This window comes from Harpia harpyja, chromosome 4 (assembly GCF_026419915.1).
Source record: "Harpia harpyja isolate bHarHar1 chromosome 4, bHarHar1 primary haplotype, whole genome shotgun sequence".
Classification (NCBI taxonomy): Eukaryota; Metazoa; Chordata; class Aves; order Accipitriformes; family Accipitridae; genus Harpia; species Harpia harpyja.
This window is the reverse complement of record NC_068943.1, coordinates 6474237-6490553: the sequence shown is the minus strand read 5'-3', so window position 1 is coordinate 6490553 and position 16317 is coordinate 6474237. Positions and strand designations below refer to the sequence as shown.

Genomic DNA, 16317 nt, shown 5'->3' with positions numbered 1-16317 from the left:
TATGTAATGGTTATTGCATTATACAAAATAGGAGAACAGAAAATAATGATTTTTTTTTCCAGTGGCACCTTTTAATATCTTGTACAACATATACAATCCATTGGTTTGGTATTAAAAATATAATGATATGTTAATGATTCAAAGTGCTGCTTTAAAGGGATCTTTGAAAAGTAGTGAATATATTTGCTGGACTCTGTTTTATAAACCAATATATATCTCAAAAAAGAGCTTTCCTTGAATGTATTATTATGCAGAAAAAAGAAATGCTGTAAAACGTTTTTTACAAATACATACAACACTGTAGAAAATGGCATGAAACCTTTTAAGACTTCAATATATCTCCAGCAAATTACACTTCTAAAAATTACATTCTAATCATTTAAGTAATCTCAAGGAAATAGTATTTAAAGAGCTATTTCTTTTTTAAAGCCTGTAGAAGTAATCCAATTTTAAAAAGAACAGGATGCTGCAGATAAAATGAACAAGAAATCAGTGCATATATTACCCACTTTTTATACTGCATAACAGAAATTTCCCACACAGATAATCATAATTAAAGAGAACTAAGGTTTCTTACAGATAAAGAACCTTTAACTTCTGGCAAAAAGAAAGTTTTCCAATTTACACCTCAAGCATGAAATCCAAGGCAGACTGATGTGAAACAGTGCTGCAGAGTAAAGCATCAGGATGGAAGTATAAGCTTAAAAAAAGAAAAAAAAAAAAAAAGCAAGCAGTAGAAGAATGGGTTTTTTTCTCTGATACACAGTATCAGTTGTTCCCTTGTTACGCATTGAATTTATAGTAATGGTGCATATACATCTGCTGAGTCAATTATAAGTCCATCTATAAGGTATAAAAATACCAACTTAAAGTTCTGTGTTCAAATATGTTCAACTTGCTGCCTGATATCATTAAGTAATATGTTAGAGAACAAGCATAACAGATACTGCAGTGAAATGGGATAGCTAAAGAGAACTGACATTAGGATTTACTGGTTATTGCTGATGGGTTACACAGGAAATACTTCATTGGGTACTTCATACAAAGAAAATGCCCACAACATACCTTTTAAAATCCATACGTGATGTTAAAACTGTTCAAAATGCATAAAGGTAATACAATGAAAAATATAAAAAGCTGTAAAAAAATTTGCATATCTTGTATTACTAAGACTTGTAAAATATCAGCAAAGCATGATTTTAAATACTTGCTCTTACAGTAAGAAATTTTAAGTAACCAACACCTGAGGACAATGACAGTACATGCAAAATATGCTTAATTATTTATTCAATTATTTGCTGGTATGGAAATATTATGCAAATCATTGTGATTTCACCCACTTTGTGCCAATTACCTTATCTTTTATAATTTCAAGCACCAAGACTGAAAGACTACATTAAGCTGTTCTTATAAGAATTTGTGGTCATATCCAATCTATTTTGAAACAAGCACAGCCTAAACAACAGAGTATGTATTTAAGGCACTAGATTTCAGTTTAAGAAATAAATTCCCTATTTTAAAATATGTGTACTGCAAGAACTTTTCACTGCCATTTTTGTGGGATCAAAATGTCAGTAGCCCATTAAAGCAACAGTTTTGTGAATGCATATTTAGAAAATTACAGGAGACACCACTGACAGTCAAAATTACGTATTTTATTTTCAATTCTAAACAGGATGATGATTATCAAAACTGAGTGGAAACAGCTTTCAGGTACTGACCTTCTGATGCTATGTATGCTGATTGGAAAACCATCGTAACCAAAAAACATAATGGAATTTTATGACATACTATTTGAGTGACCAAAAGGCGCCTAAGAATCAAAAAAGATTTTTTTAATTTAGTAAGAGTGCAGCAATCCTGCATAATAAATGAAAAGTGACATTCCTTGCTTTAGTAAGCTCCCACATTGACTTAGATTTTTGTGGTCTAAATTACACAAGCTGTTTTTTTATGTCTTATCTTTGCTACACTGAGATTTTTTTCTTGTGACCACAGCATTTCTCCGGGGAGAAAACTATGGGCATATAACCAAAATTCTTTATATTTCAATACATTAGCTTAATGCATGCAATATGCACGAAACAGTTTTCATGTACATATTTAATGTGTGTGTCCTCCCCCAGACTGACACAATATATCTTTGAAGAGTTGGACACCATTCTTTATATTCTAAAATTCTCTGGGCAAACTGTCTTTTAGTGAGAGAAAAGAAAACCAAAGAAATTAGGAAAGCCTCTCTACACCGTTTAAAAAAAGATGAAGTACCTGTGGATTTCTCTTCTGGTTTTGTATTTCATTTAAAACATTTTAAATAACACTATAAGTTATAAAATATTTGACTTCACATTAAAGAATGTTACAAATAGTGCCAGTGTAACATTCGTAACTTCCATTCAGTCTTTTGCAGAAGACTGTTGAGCCGTCACCATTGCTGTTTACAGGCTGTGCTAAAGTTCATCATGCTTAAGACCTGTAACCAAAGGAAAAAAAATTATAAAAAACAGTTATATAAAGACTTAATGACTAGTTTTGCAAAACATGGAGGAAGCCCTTTACTTTCTATTTACTGCTAGTCAGTCAGTTCAGCAACGTGAACTTCACCTGTAGATCCTCGCTAAAAGTTGACCATAAGCTTTCACAAAGAATAAAATCTACTAAGAATTCTTTATAACAAAAAGTGAAGTTGTTCCCTGATTCAAGACACTTAAATATTTATCTGCTAAATTGTTTCTTCAACCTTGAGAGCTGAGATCACCTTTTTTTTTTGTTTCACGTTATTCCAAGAAGTCAAGTCTTACTGGAAGTCCTGTAAGAGTTGGGTTTTTTTCTCGTGCTATTTATCTAACTTGGTTTAAAATAATTTTAGTAAAAAAAAAAAACAAAACCAAACAAAAGCACAAACAAAACCTATTTGTGAACTAAAACACCATTTAGTCTGGTGCAAAAAGGCCCCATGTAGGTAAGCCAGAGTGAGAGATGCAGAGACAAATTAATAGAGACTTAGTTATCTACTACTTAATAGACATTAATTAGCTTTAGATTCTCTAAGTGAGGTCTAAGCTAATGTGCTTTGTTTAATATTTGTGGCTCAAATGATGTGGAACAGTTGGTTGTGTTTGAGGTCCAAGCATAGGACACCACTAAATTTTCTCTTAGATTCTGGCATGAAACAAAAGATTTTATCCTTAGTGTAACTCCTGTGTAAAGAAGCATCACGCAACTCTTAAAACCCACACAGTTTCTCTTAAGAGCAGGGAAATACATAAACACAGTATATGTGCCTGCTGACCTTGATCTTAATTTTCAACTATATTATTTACTTTTTAAAAGCTAACAGATGTATATGCATGTAAATTACCTTTTTGAGAGAACGATGTTAGATTTTTCTTCTCTTTTTCAATTTGCCGTATTAACTTTCGTATCTCAGAGTCATAGTCAACCCACTCAGGAACTATCCGGGCAGCAGCCTTTAATTTTGGTTCTTTGGTTTGGGGATTGTTGCACTGAAAGTTTAAAACATACTAGATGTAAACAAAGAAAATGTGAAAATATCACCTTTCCAAGGAACTTACTTAAATAAATTCTGTCAGCATTTACAATTTCATTGAAGGACAGCATGCAAAGTCAGTTACCTTGACATTAATCAAAAAACCCACACAAGTTGTAAGTAAACACTGTTTAAATAACGCAAAACATTTTATTGTAAATACTTTCATTCTTCCATCTGCTCCTGACTGTATGGGTAACAGAGACATGGCTAGTACAAGACTACTAAGATTTAGACAAAGTTATACAGGGAGATACAAGATATACAGTAGCATATTGAAATTGAATCTGATATGGGTTTTATTAAGTTTGTGATGCTTCCTCTAGTGTTGTCTAGAAAATGTATTGAATACTTCCATAAAATAATGTAAATGGATATCATAATAAAAAGTGATACATGATAATAGGGATTGAAAGAAGGTCTAGTAACTTAATTTCAATCTTTCTTGAATAGAGAACACCCACCTGTAGTGCACAAAAAAGCTTATTTTAACAACACAAAGAAAACAAAACCGTTTACATACTGAATATTTGCACCAGATTCCAGCTGTCTGTTTTTCTTCAGAATTACATCTCTGAAGCGTCACTTACAGTGCGTGGGGGTTGTCAAAAAATGAGAATGGGGGAAAGAATGGGATGGGGGTAATGACAGAGACAGAACGTTTTCTCTCTCTGTGTTTCAATTCCCAAAGACAGACGGACACTTTCTAAATATGGACAGTCTCCTCAGCATTACACTTTTTAAGCTCTGCTTTATCTCCTGTTTATAGTGGTGAAATGGACTGAGAAAATCATGATAACATTAAGTCCTCTACACAGCTGCTTCTGGAGGAACCTTCTTTGTAGGGAGCACGATAGCAGCACACAATACCCAGGCAGTTAACAGTAGTTCCACTAACCTGGCTGAACATGGAAAAAAGATAAGGAAAATACATGTGCAGGTGTGAAAAACCCCAATCCTGTCCAGTTACAGATAGCAACATTTAATTTTGGGGTACCGTTTTCAGCTTTAACATAATTTGGTACAGAGCAAACAGGAGAGGTCTCAGAGGAAGGGAGAAAAGTTGCTGTGTTGTAGGGGAAAGGAAGTTGTGTTCCAGTGCTTTCCAGCAAGGCTGCCTCCATGGCATCACACACGGGTATCTCAAAAGCCACAGAAATTACAGCAAAGTTTTTAATCTATAAAACTAATTTAACTCAAAATCAACTCACCAAGTCTATTGTTTTAGCCTTTTTCTTGGATTCATTATCACACCAGGTTTCACACCAAAGCCATTCCTGAGGGAGAGACTTAATAGCTACTTGATGAATCATATTATTGGGAAGATCCTGTACAAATTTTGTAAAATTATAAATTAGCATTGAATTTAATGTAAATGGTTATCAGGCAACTACTTAAAGTAGAATATCTTAGCCTATTGCTGTTTCTGCAAATTGTTCTTACATTTCCTTCTAAGTGCTCACCTAGTTCTTTTTCAAGTAGATTCAAAACTTAGTCATGCTCATTTTGATGGCCAGTTCCACCTCTCATTTCTCAAGTAATTTTTTCTTGTACTTACTTACATCCTTCCTTCCTTACCTTCACATAAGCAATACTACTGTCTGATACTTTGGGTTCAGATACTGCATGTCATACTATAAATACTGCTGAACAGAATTAGACAGTGTACAATTATTAAAACATAACTTAACCATCCCTCAAATTTGCAAAAAAAGCTCAAAAACATATAATCCAGGATTATGCCACTACTCTAAATTTAGCCACCTTCTAGGAAACTGGATTCCAGAAACATGAGTGTGAAAAGGAAAAGCTATTAAACTGCTACTCTGCCTCTCTTTCCTCACTTCACTTAATTTTTTTTTTTTTTTTTTTTAACCTTTATCATATAGTCAAGTACTCTCAACATGAAAACTCTGAACCAATAGCTTGCTGAATGTAGGGAACAGCATTCACAAATGAGAAAAACTTCAGGCAGTCATACACTGCATGTACTCTGGCCATAGTTAAAAATAACAGGTGTAATTTGTAGACGCATTCATAAGCGCCTTCACATGTGCAACCCCTGCGTTATATTTTAAAAATAAATGTCAGTACTCAAATAAGTATTAGTCACACCTTATTTTGCCAATTCACATTGCTAAATGTGACAGAATAAAATAGCACATATACCTGCATTATAAAAGGCATATCATTTAATTCAAATATAGACATTAGTACAGGACAATTACATCAAATAAGTATACTGAGAGTCAAGACATGTAAACATTACTTAAATGTTTTATTTTTTGAAAAACTTCCGATTCCATGAATTTTAGGAAGACAAATGTTTTATCACAATCTCAGTTTCAAGAGAAAAGAGATTGTGTTTCTGTTGTGCCTCTCTGACCTTCTAAATGAAATCACAATTCCAGAGTTACTACAGTAACTCTTGAAGCTGTGAATTTACAAATGTTATATGGGGTAGAAAGTAGAAAGACAGCTGGCTAGTTCCAGGATTTAAAGTAAATAGCAGTAAATTTAAAAAAAAATTCTGAACAAAAAGTTGCTTATCCTTTCAGAAGAAAGTGATTTATCCTCAAAACCACAAAACACTAAAATGCATCTAGAAGATCAAAGAGGAAATATTAATGAGTCAGAAAAATAAAAGAACAAGGGTAAGACCAGATTGGTTTTACTGCCAGTGCCAAAATTCTTGTTCACCCAAAAAATGTAAACTGCTGAAATGAAAGTCTTCTAGACTTTCACACACAACATTTAAAATTTCTTCTTCAATTTGATTTACAGTATGAGTGTTTTCATGTTTAGTCAGATAACCTACATAACTTTAAAGGGGTACTCCCCTACAGCATCATCTTTATTAGAAAATAAAACCTAAATTTAAAAATATAAAATCATTTCTTCTTAATAAAAGATTCTACCCTTACAGTGTTTTCTGCTGATTTTTATTCTTTAAGTAAAGAACAAGATAGTTAATTGTTTTTTTAATGAAATGCTGTTAGTATAAATACTTGTCAAATATTTGTTTTGTCATCTTTATATAGACATTTCCATAATTCTCTTTAAAAAGGACAATTAAATATGCTGTACTGGAAGTCTAGTTTTTGTCATGTATAATTTTTCGCCCTAGGAGTTCTTTACTTAGTGTCCTTGGCATTTAAAAGTACCTTTTTTTCCCACTCTATCTACTTCTGTTTTCTGGTTTATATTAGCATAACCTTAACTACCACCCATGAAGGCAGCAGTGCTGGCAGATTAGCAAAGAACTGAGATTGTTTCTTCTTTGAGAAGGGCAGTGAGCACTCCAGTCAGATATTTAAAACAAAAATAAAAAGAAATAATTTTATCATAATGCATCCCTATCAGTAGATAAAAGCTCTCCAGGACTCTTGTGAAATATATTGCACTGTGGTTTTTATTTCTAAGAACGATGTTGTATTTGGTGTAAAGTAGTAGCAACGAAGACAGAAAGTGATTCCTATCGATACAGACAGAAAGCATATTACTACAAAAATATTACTTTGAAATATTTCCCTTTCCAAAGTAATTCCAATTCCGTTCCGCCAAGAATTAGCTACCTTCATGTCTGCTCTCAGCACTGATGTGCTGAGGGAAGGGTAGCTGACACTTAAGTGGCTTTCGATTTGATCCAACAGACTTACCAAGAGTTATATGCTATCATGTATTAAAGCTGTAATTGAAAATATAAGAATCTTAAAATGGAAAGATATACATTATTAATATTTTGAGAACATGTCCTGGTTTCAGCTGGGATAGAGTTAACTGTCTTCCTAGTAGCTGGTACAGTGCTATGTTTTGAGTTCAGTATGCGAAGAATGTTGATTACACTGATGTTTTCAGTTGTTGCTCAGTAGTGTTCAGACTAAAGTCAAGGATTTTTCAGCTTCTCGTGCCCAGCCAGCGAGAAAGCTGGAGGGGCACAAGGAGTTGGCACAGGACACAGCCAGGGCAGCTGACCCAAACTGGCCAACGGGGTATTCCATACCATGTGACGTCCCATCCAGTATAGGAACTGGGAAGTGGGGGTGGGGAATCGCTGCTCGGGGACTGGCTGGGTGTCGGTCGGCGGGTGGTGAGCAATTGCACTGCGCATCATTTGTACATTCCAATCCTTTCATTATTGCTGTTGTCATTTTATTAGTGTTATCATTATCATTATTAGTTTCTTCTTTTCTGTTCTATTAAACCGTTCTTATCTCAACCCACGGGTTTTGCTTCTTTTTCCCGATTTTCTCCCCCATCCCACTGGGTGGGGGGGAGTGAGTGAGCGGCTGCGTGGTGCTTAGTTGCTGGCTGGGGTTAAACCACAACAGAACATTAGATAAAACTAATTACTATTTCTGAAAAGCAGAATTATGGTGGAAGCCCTGTAACCAGCTTCTGAATCTCAGTGGTCTTTCTGAAAGACACCTTGTACTTATGGGTAAGACAATGTTTGAAAAACATACAGCTTATCACATCAGGATTCTCTGTGTGCGATACAGGGCCAATAATTCATTCTGTTGTCCAGAAAAAAAAAGAGGTAAAATCTGACTGTTGCTGTTATATCAGTCTTTTGCTCTTAACAGTTACAGCTAAAGGCTGTTCCAACTCCTGTGTCCAGTCTAGTTCAAGTTTGTAGTGTAGCTGTATTTCCACTTTTCTTTGTCCAGTATCATAAGAACTACTATTTTCAAGTTTTAATTTTATTTCTGGAAAAAATGCATGTAGCAATAATGTACTTATGTAAGAGAGAGAAACTTGCTTGCAGAGTAAGGGGGTGGAATGCAGGCACTGAGAGATGTGGGCTTTGCTACTGTGGGATCCCTTTACTGCTATAGGCAGGTAAAATCTTTTGTGCTTTAGTAATTCCACAAGGAAAATTACAAAAGCAGGGACAGTCTCACTTATGAAGCCTTCTGAAGTTCACCCAAGGAGAGACATAAATAAAAAGTATTATTTACTCAGGCAGAAATCAGATGAGCTGCATTATCAATCTTCTACTGAGTTAAAGAACCTCTACTACAGGAGAAAATAAATTTAAGTATGTTCTGTACATCTGGGATCTACCTACGTGCTTGTAACCTGCACCCTGACTTACCCCACCTAGCTTTAAAAACTGGTGGAGTTATATACATGAAGACTACAGTCACTCCTGGGTGACCATGTACAGCAACCACCAGAGTGCATTAGCAGTTAGCTTACAAAAATTAAATTTACTTAATGGAAAAAAAGAAGAAAGAGGAAAAAGCACATGCTAAATAAGAATATAATTACCATTGTCAGAATATAGAATTATCATTAGAAAAACACAAATGCACACAGAACAACCACATAAAGGACAGCAGTCCTCTATGCTGTTTTTTCCTCATTTTTTTCATATTAAACAATTATTTAAAGTAATCATCATTTAGTGTTCAGTTTTCTGAACTGTGCTCATATGCACATTTGAAAATGTTCTAAAACAGCAGTAAAGGGCAAATAATTTCAGAATTATATAACATATACATTGAAATTCAAAATAATTCCATGCATATTGGGAAAGATAAAGAAAATAAAACCCCAATTGCTTAAAGCCATATATACCTGATCTAGATTTGATAGACTGTTTGGATCTTGACTAAGAGCCTGGTACTGGCCCCGAAGCCTATCTCCAGCTGCAATCTTTCTGAACTTCTTAAGATCCACAACATATAAGGCACTACAAAGATTAAAAAAAAAAAAAAAAAAATTTAAGATTTGTAAAGTTTCATCTTCTTTTTGATAACATTAATAAAAGTAACAAGAAACCAAAAACTGTTCCTATCCTAAAGAATTATTTTGTTTTTAATTAAGTAGCTGAAGCTACAATAAAAAAATGAAATCAATATGTCATCAGAATTCATGCCTTATTCATCTCTTGCTGAGAATGACTATAAGGCAATTGCTTTCGAATGCCCCAGTGATCAATACCAAGACTCAGATTTTAATCAAATTCACAAACTGCACAAAAGTATGTAAGGAGTTATCCTACCTAATATGGTATTTCCTTTTCCCAAGATGTGATGCCCAGTATCCCGATTTCCAGAAGCGGTACCCATCCATTTCTTTACGGCTGTCACAGAAAGGTGTGTATCCGTAGGGAGCTCCATTTAGATCTAGATCTCTGAGTTCTTTTAGGTCGCTTCTCACAATCTAAATATAAATATATTTATTTTTATAATTTAATACTGTTTTTAAGGTGTGCAAATGAGGGTAGTTATTGCAGCAAGCTTTCCAAAGTTTAATTTTAATTTAAAAAAACCCAGACACTACAGCAGTGGAGTATAAAGTATTCCACTGGAATGACATTTACCAAATTACTGTTCAAGGAAAATAATATGTGTTTATTCTGTGGCCATCTGTGGAATACATTTAATAAGTAAATTAAATAAAACAAGCAAAGTATTTTTAATTTATGGACCAGTGTTTCTGGTTGCCCAATATTAAATTCCTTCATGCAGGAGTATAACTTTCAAAATCTGAGTATCTCCCTTCTGAAAAAATCCTTCCTGTTTGTTACATTAACTTGGGCACTCCAAAATTATTGCATCATTTGAAAAATCTTTATATCTAGCAGTAAAGTACTTTTAAAAATAGGTTATAAAGTTGTAAAATGTCCTTTATTTACTAATCAATCACTCTTCCATCAAACCCCACTAATCTAATTTATCAGTGGTAAAAAAAAAAGTTTTAGCTCTTCTGGAGTACAGAGAAATCTTTACAGTAGTTAGGACAGACAACCAGTACTACTACTGTATCCAGAGGAAATTGCAGAAGTTGCAGTCTGCATTGCTACATCTAAATTTAATTTATTCTCAAGCTTCAGAAAAGGACTAAAATACATAGTATTTATTCTGAGGTTTTCAATAACCATGTGATAGACTCTTCAATGTCTCGTCTGTTTGAGACAGCATGTTACCTTTCAGTATGTTATAGAATATTAATTTCTGAGTGAAAGACTGCATACAAATTTAAGAACAGAAGAGGCAGGATTCATCTTAAAAAAAAAATCAGCCATTTAGAATATCTAGAAGTTGTTCAGATAGTCTGAACTAATCACCTTAGACCCCTTTCGCAGTGAGTGAAGAAGTCCTCTCACAATCAGCCCAGAGACTGAATCACTCAAATAAGCCTTAGGTGAAATGCACCTTTAGATTGCACATATCTCTCCAGGTGCCCTTCTCTCTCCACAGGCATTAGAGGACATTTAAGGCAACTCAGTGTGATAAGACTCTTAATTTCTACATGACTAAAGACAAGTGAAATTATTGCATTTCATGTTCTGCAACACCACTGGTTCTGCTCGTACAATTGCAATAGTCTTATGGGACCAACATTTGAATAAAATGGCCCCAGGGAATGAAACTGGATTAATTTAAGCCAAAATGAATTCCTCATACATTTATACAGAATTATTTTTTCTTACCTGGTCAGCATCGACAAATATTATTTTATCCACAGCCAAAGGGAAAAGAACATCCAAAAAAAGAATTTTATAGCCCCAGATAATTCTCTGTTTTTCTATCTGTTGATAAAGCCACCGGGGCCACTTGTATTGTACCAACTCATACTTGAAACCATACTTTTTAGCCATGTGAGGAATAACATCCTAGAAGGACAACCAAAAAACAATTAATTGCACATGTATGCCACACACAAGGACTCAGAAGAAAAAAGATGGAATGTTGCAACACAGTTGCAGCTGTGTTGGTCTTACTGACTACATAAATTATTATTTTAAAATGTTGCTTTAGTTCTAGCAGTATCCTCAGCTACATAAATACAAAGAGCATTTCTTTCAAGCTCTTGGAGACTATCAGAAAAGAATAAATTATTATATCACAGGGCTTCGGGTTCCGGAAAAGAAGAACCTTAGACATGAGACTTAAAACTATCAGTATTTAATGCATTCAGAGATAATTTCTAACTGTGAAAATTTAATTATATAATTAAGCAGTTGTAATCTTTTTTAAAACCACTTAAAATTTCTGAGACAAATTAATAAAAGGAAGATGTTTCTCCTACCTTAAATGTTGGGGAGAGATAGTTTTTCAGAAACCAAAATTTAACTGGTGTTTTTGTATGACGCAGGACAGAAAGCATCATAATTCTGTGGAAATATAAGTCTATATTAAACAAACAAATACACACAGGTCATTACATTTCAGCTGCATCTAAAAGATGCTAAAACTTTTTAAGCGTAATTTTCTTTTACCCTGTGTAAGCAGAAATTTCTGTCTATTTCTAATAAAAAGCTTTAAAGAACATCTGTTCAAGACAGCTTTGAGATGGATTTATTTGATCCAGATTGGCTAAGCAATATTAGAAGGAACAATTTCAAAAGTGGATCTGTTAACAAGTTTTATTCTAAGAGATGTGCCTGACAAAATCAGCATAATGATTAATACCTCATATTAACTTGGCAACTGAGATTATTTATTTTAGAAATGTATTTGGTTGAGTTTAATAAGTTTCTGAACGCCCACACACACCCAGAACAGTGGGAAAGAGAAAGCATCGTTCAAGTTAAGATATCCTCCTTAGAGAACCCTTGATAACTGTAAAAAAGTTGAGGTATGTGGAAAAAGTTAAATCACTATTTTGAGTTCAATTTTTTTTCATTATTGTGTCATTTGTTTGGTGTAACCAGACAGATAAGCAATGCCTTATGACCTTACAAGAGGTCAAGTCTACCTTAAAAATCAAGGAATAATAAACCTTAAAATAAGGTAAAGAAGCATATAGAAAGTTTTAAAATTAATTTTTTCTCCTTTAATATACAAGTCTTTCACTTTATGAAGGTTGTAGTAGGTTGAAGGAAAGAAATGCAGATGTTCAAATTCCGTCAGACTACTAAGAAATAAAAATCAATACATACAAAATACTACTTTCCAAAGAATATGCATGAAAGAATTGTGAAATTCCATTTTAGGATAGGAAAGATCACCAAATCTGACACCCGTAGACAAGTACTCATAGAAATCAGAAAAGTAACAGAGTTGGTTGTGAACAGATTAGGCAATACTGTAAGAATTCCTTCAAAGCAATCATTGCTTATTGAATGAACACCGAGATAGGAAGGCCATATGTGCATATAGTAGTATCCATAGTTTGGACTAAACATAAATAAATACAATTCTAATGAAGTCACTGCTGTTATGTCTTTATAAGAAGAGGCTAAGGTTCATCCTTTATGTTCACACTTTGCACATGCACTCATGAAAGACATGCAGAACATTTTTCTTTCTTCAAAGAATAATGGTATTTTTGACCATCTATATGTTGAATCACTTTGTTCTCAAACAAAGATGAATTAGGTCCTCACTGTATACAACTTTTCTATGTTTCGACAATTTATTCTTTACACCTTGTTAAAAAAGTCAGTTTCTTTAAGCTGCTGCATTTGAGAATGAATGTTTATAGTATCCCTATGAAATTCTCATTTCCCTTTTACCTTTCCTTACCTTAAAAAACGTTCATATAAATGGCCTGAAGCAACTGAAAAAATGTTAAGAATATCACTTTCCTTTTCCTTCTCTTCTGTTGGAATTTCTTCTGAAAATCTAAGGAAAAAAACCCCAAATTATTATATAAAGTATACATTCAGCAGAAAGAAAATACTACCACATTACCATTAAGCTCGTAAAGACTCAAAAGTAAGAAAATACACAAAAGAAATACTCATCCTACAGTAACTGAATACGTTTATATTCTACTCCCACTGCACATGCCTACGATACCAAAATCTTTTGGGAGCAACACCTCATACCCAGTCACTCAAGACAAATGATGGCACAACAGCAGTCTCCAATATTTTCAATCAAATAGAACCCAAATTTGGCAAGAACTCCATGATTTATCAAAGCAAAAATCAGAAATACACACAGCCAAAATATCTTGAGAACTGGTTATTTTAAAAATCAGTAAGTTATTTTTCAAGCTTCATCCACGTGCGTTCTGCATAAGAACCAATGCATATTCTTGAGGTGAGGGATGTCTGCATAGCCCTATAGATGGTTGAGCTCAATATATACTCTAAAATACAGACTGAACATAACATAAAGATGGCCACACCAGGCCAAACCACATATTTAGCCCAGTACCTTAGCAAAAACAAATGACAAGGCTGAGGAGTAGTAGCCTGTCCCAGAATACTCTGATAACATTCAGTGGTCTGTGGTGATGGGCTTTCCCAAGTGTTTTTCATAATACTGCTGAATTCTTCTTTAAATTCATCCAATTACTCTCCCTATAGCTACCCTAGATCTTTGAGGTACGTTGTCTAGAGTTTCTCTGTTTCAGCTGCACAGCATTCTTTACTTGCTTTGAATACCAAACTCTCCCAGGGCTGTTTTTAATCCTGTATGCCTTCCAGCACATACAGCTAAGGGATGGTGGCTGCAGCCCCCCTCAGAGCACTGTTTTACAGATCTCTGAACTGCAAAGGCTGCCTTAGCCAAATTGGTTACAGTATGGCTTGATATTGTTGTAGATTCACTTCAATAGTCTTTTTTTGTTGAGGTGAGTCACTCCTCACACACTTGGATTGTGTGAGTCACTCCTATAAATTTTTCTTCTGGTTAGATCCCTTTTAAAAGTATAAAAATAAGTATCCCTCATAATCTTTAAGAACAAATGAGACAAGTCTCAGATCTCCAACATATTTAAAAGAATTCACACCACTCCACTAATACAAAGCTGCAATCTCAGAAGGCTGCAACGTGTGTAAGTGGTGTGAATAACCTTTTGAGAAACCCATGTTCTTCTCACTCAGCAATGGTAAAAGGAGATAGCACAGTCATACCTGATCAGGACTATAGCAAAAAGGAAAGAAAGGGACGTCAGTGGAGCAGCACCAACTGCATGGTGTGGCATCTCTAAAGACGACAATCCCCCCAAACTAGCACTAAGTTCTCACAGGCTAAATAGACTGCAGTTCACAGTTCCAAGCAGTCTGTCTTCTTTCTGATTTTTTGTCCCGTTTCTTATACTGATAGCAGGACTGAAAGAATGTTAAGCTCTTTATAATGCGACCATCAGCACATGTGACTACAAAGACATATGTGAAAAAAGAAGATAAGGCTTTGATGCAAGGATCTTGAAAATATTAATTATGCAAAGCTTTACAGAAGGCAGAGATCTTCCAAATTGAACAAGCTGCTCTGAAGATGGCTGGATTAACCTGGAAGGTCCCATGGGAAAAGCAGTCAACTGGAGACAGGCAGTTCAGTTATGAAAGGACTTGGGTGATGTGGTATGCACACATGTCCCATGTCAGAGCACACGTGGATTCCTGTAATGCACAGTGTGCTGGATATACTTTTCATTCCAGGATTTCAGAGGAAGGATATTTGACAAGCTCCTAGATAGCAAGAAGCTGACAGACAAACGGCAGGCCTAAAATCATGCTCTTGAGCCACAACCTTGAATCAATAGGAAGAGCAAATAAACTTTATTGGGTGAGGGGCTTCAACAGCCCCGCCAAGCTCTGAGCCTGATGCACAATGATGAACCAGCCCACTGTGAAAAAAGGCTAGACCTGGAAGATCGTGAGATCTCTGGCCTTGTAACCTTCTTAGAGGGAGCTAAGATTTTGACCACTGCACATACATCCTTTGATGCAGCCAATTAGAAGTGGGAAGCTTGAAGACAGTGACAAACTCCTCCAACTATCGTCATTCTGCAGAAGAAGCCACCTTTGTGCAGAAATGTGGGTCCACTTTCCCAACCTGTGGCTTCAAGAAGAAACTTTTGAGAGTTGTAGTACAGTAGTCTGGAAGGCTTTCTGAATCTAGTCAATAGTGTAACAGTAAAATCATCTGTGGATAAACGGTGATAAATATAAAATCAGCAACAGAGACTCAATAAAATGTCCAGGTACTTGAGGTACAAGAGGTCTTGTCAGGAGAGATGATAAAGCTGAAACAGAAGCCATTCCTGGATCTACCAAGAAATGTATGTGCTGAGGATTAATTGGGGTCAACTGTTCACTAGGTGAAGTAGAACTGCTATGTCTTTTCTTTATCTTCTTCAACAGTCTTTGTGACTGACAACTTTGTCAAGGCTACTGAAAGTGGAAGAAAACCTTTTTTAGGTCTCACAGCAGTCGTTTGTGGCCAAAAAGTCTTTAGGGTATGGAGAAAATAGTGATGAAAAAGCCTATCCCTTTCTTAATAGCTGAATTCTAGTCCAAAGATGTTCTCCTGAACAATGGAGAAATCCGACTTTACCTCGACGGTAAATCTTGAATGCTTAATACTTATGGACAAAGCTACCTCAATTTCTTTCTTCTTTCAGGGCAGAGAGATCTATGATTACTTGGATTAATTTGTTTACACAGTCAAGTCATTAGCCCTGAACTGGTTATTTCAGAAGGCGTTACCTTCAGTTCTTTCCTTCTGCAATTATACAGCCATGACAGCTTAGCACTTGGTAGCGTACTGCAGAAACAAAACCTCTGCGGGAAATCAGACTTTCTGAGAGCAAACACGAGTGTTTCCTACAAAGTGGATGGAGTCCAGTAAGAAAACAATGTATTGTAAATTAAGTCCCCCCTGCCAACAACCTTGAAGGTCCAGAAGAGGAATTATCATCACCTTGAAAGAGTGGATGAATTTATTGTGTTACAGATTGTGTTTCAGATTAAAGACCCAAGCTCATTCTTCTTTGACATTAAGAAATCAAATCATTGGGAATTCAGTAAGTACTTTTGCCAGCACCCCAATTTTCACACTTGAGAACATGATTTT

At 35.0% G+C, this 16317-nt stretch overlaps 1 protein-coding gene across 2 annotated transcripts in view; it reads right to left on the bottom strand.

The window, feature by feature from the left end:
- Window positions 1-49: 49 nt before the first annotated feature.
- Window positions 50-16317, bottom strand: part of UGGT2 (UDP-glucose glycoprotein glucosyltransferase 2) — a 92467-nt gene continuing 76199 nt past the window's right edge. Inside the window, exons 32-39 of one of the 2 annotated variants that reach the window (XM_052785763.1) lie at window positions 13033-13131; window positions 11594-11678; window positions 10995-11177; window positions 9561-9721; window positions 9134-9248; window positions 4762-4878; window positions 3362-3506; window positions 50-2473 (exon numbers count right to left, since the gene is read on the bottom strand). In XM_052785763.1, coding sequence (XP_052641723.1) covers window positions 2451-2473; window positions 3362-3506; window positions 4762-4878; window positions 9134-9248; window positions 9561-9721; window positions 10995-11177; window positions 11594-11678; window positions 13033-13131 — 928 coding nt within the window. In that variant the 3' untranslated portion in view covers window positions 50-2450. Of the gene's footprint in view, window positions 2474-3361; window positions 3507-4761; window positions 4879-9133; window positions 9249-9560; window positions 9722-10992; window positions 11178-11593; window positions 11695-13032; window positions 13132-16317 lie in introns of those variants that run through there. The other variant, XM_052785764.1, reaches the window with a different exon arrangement.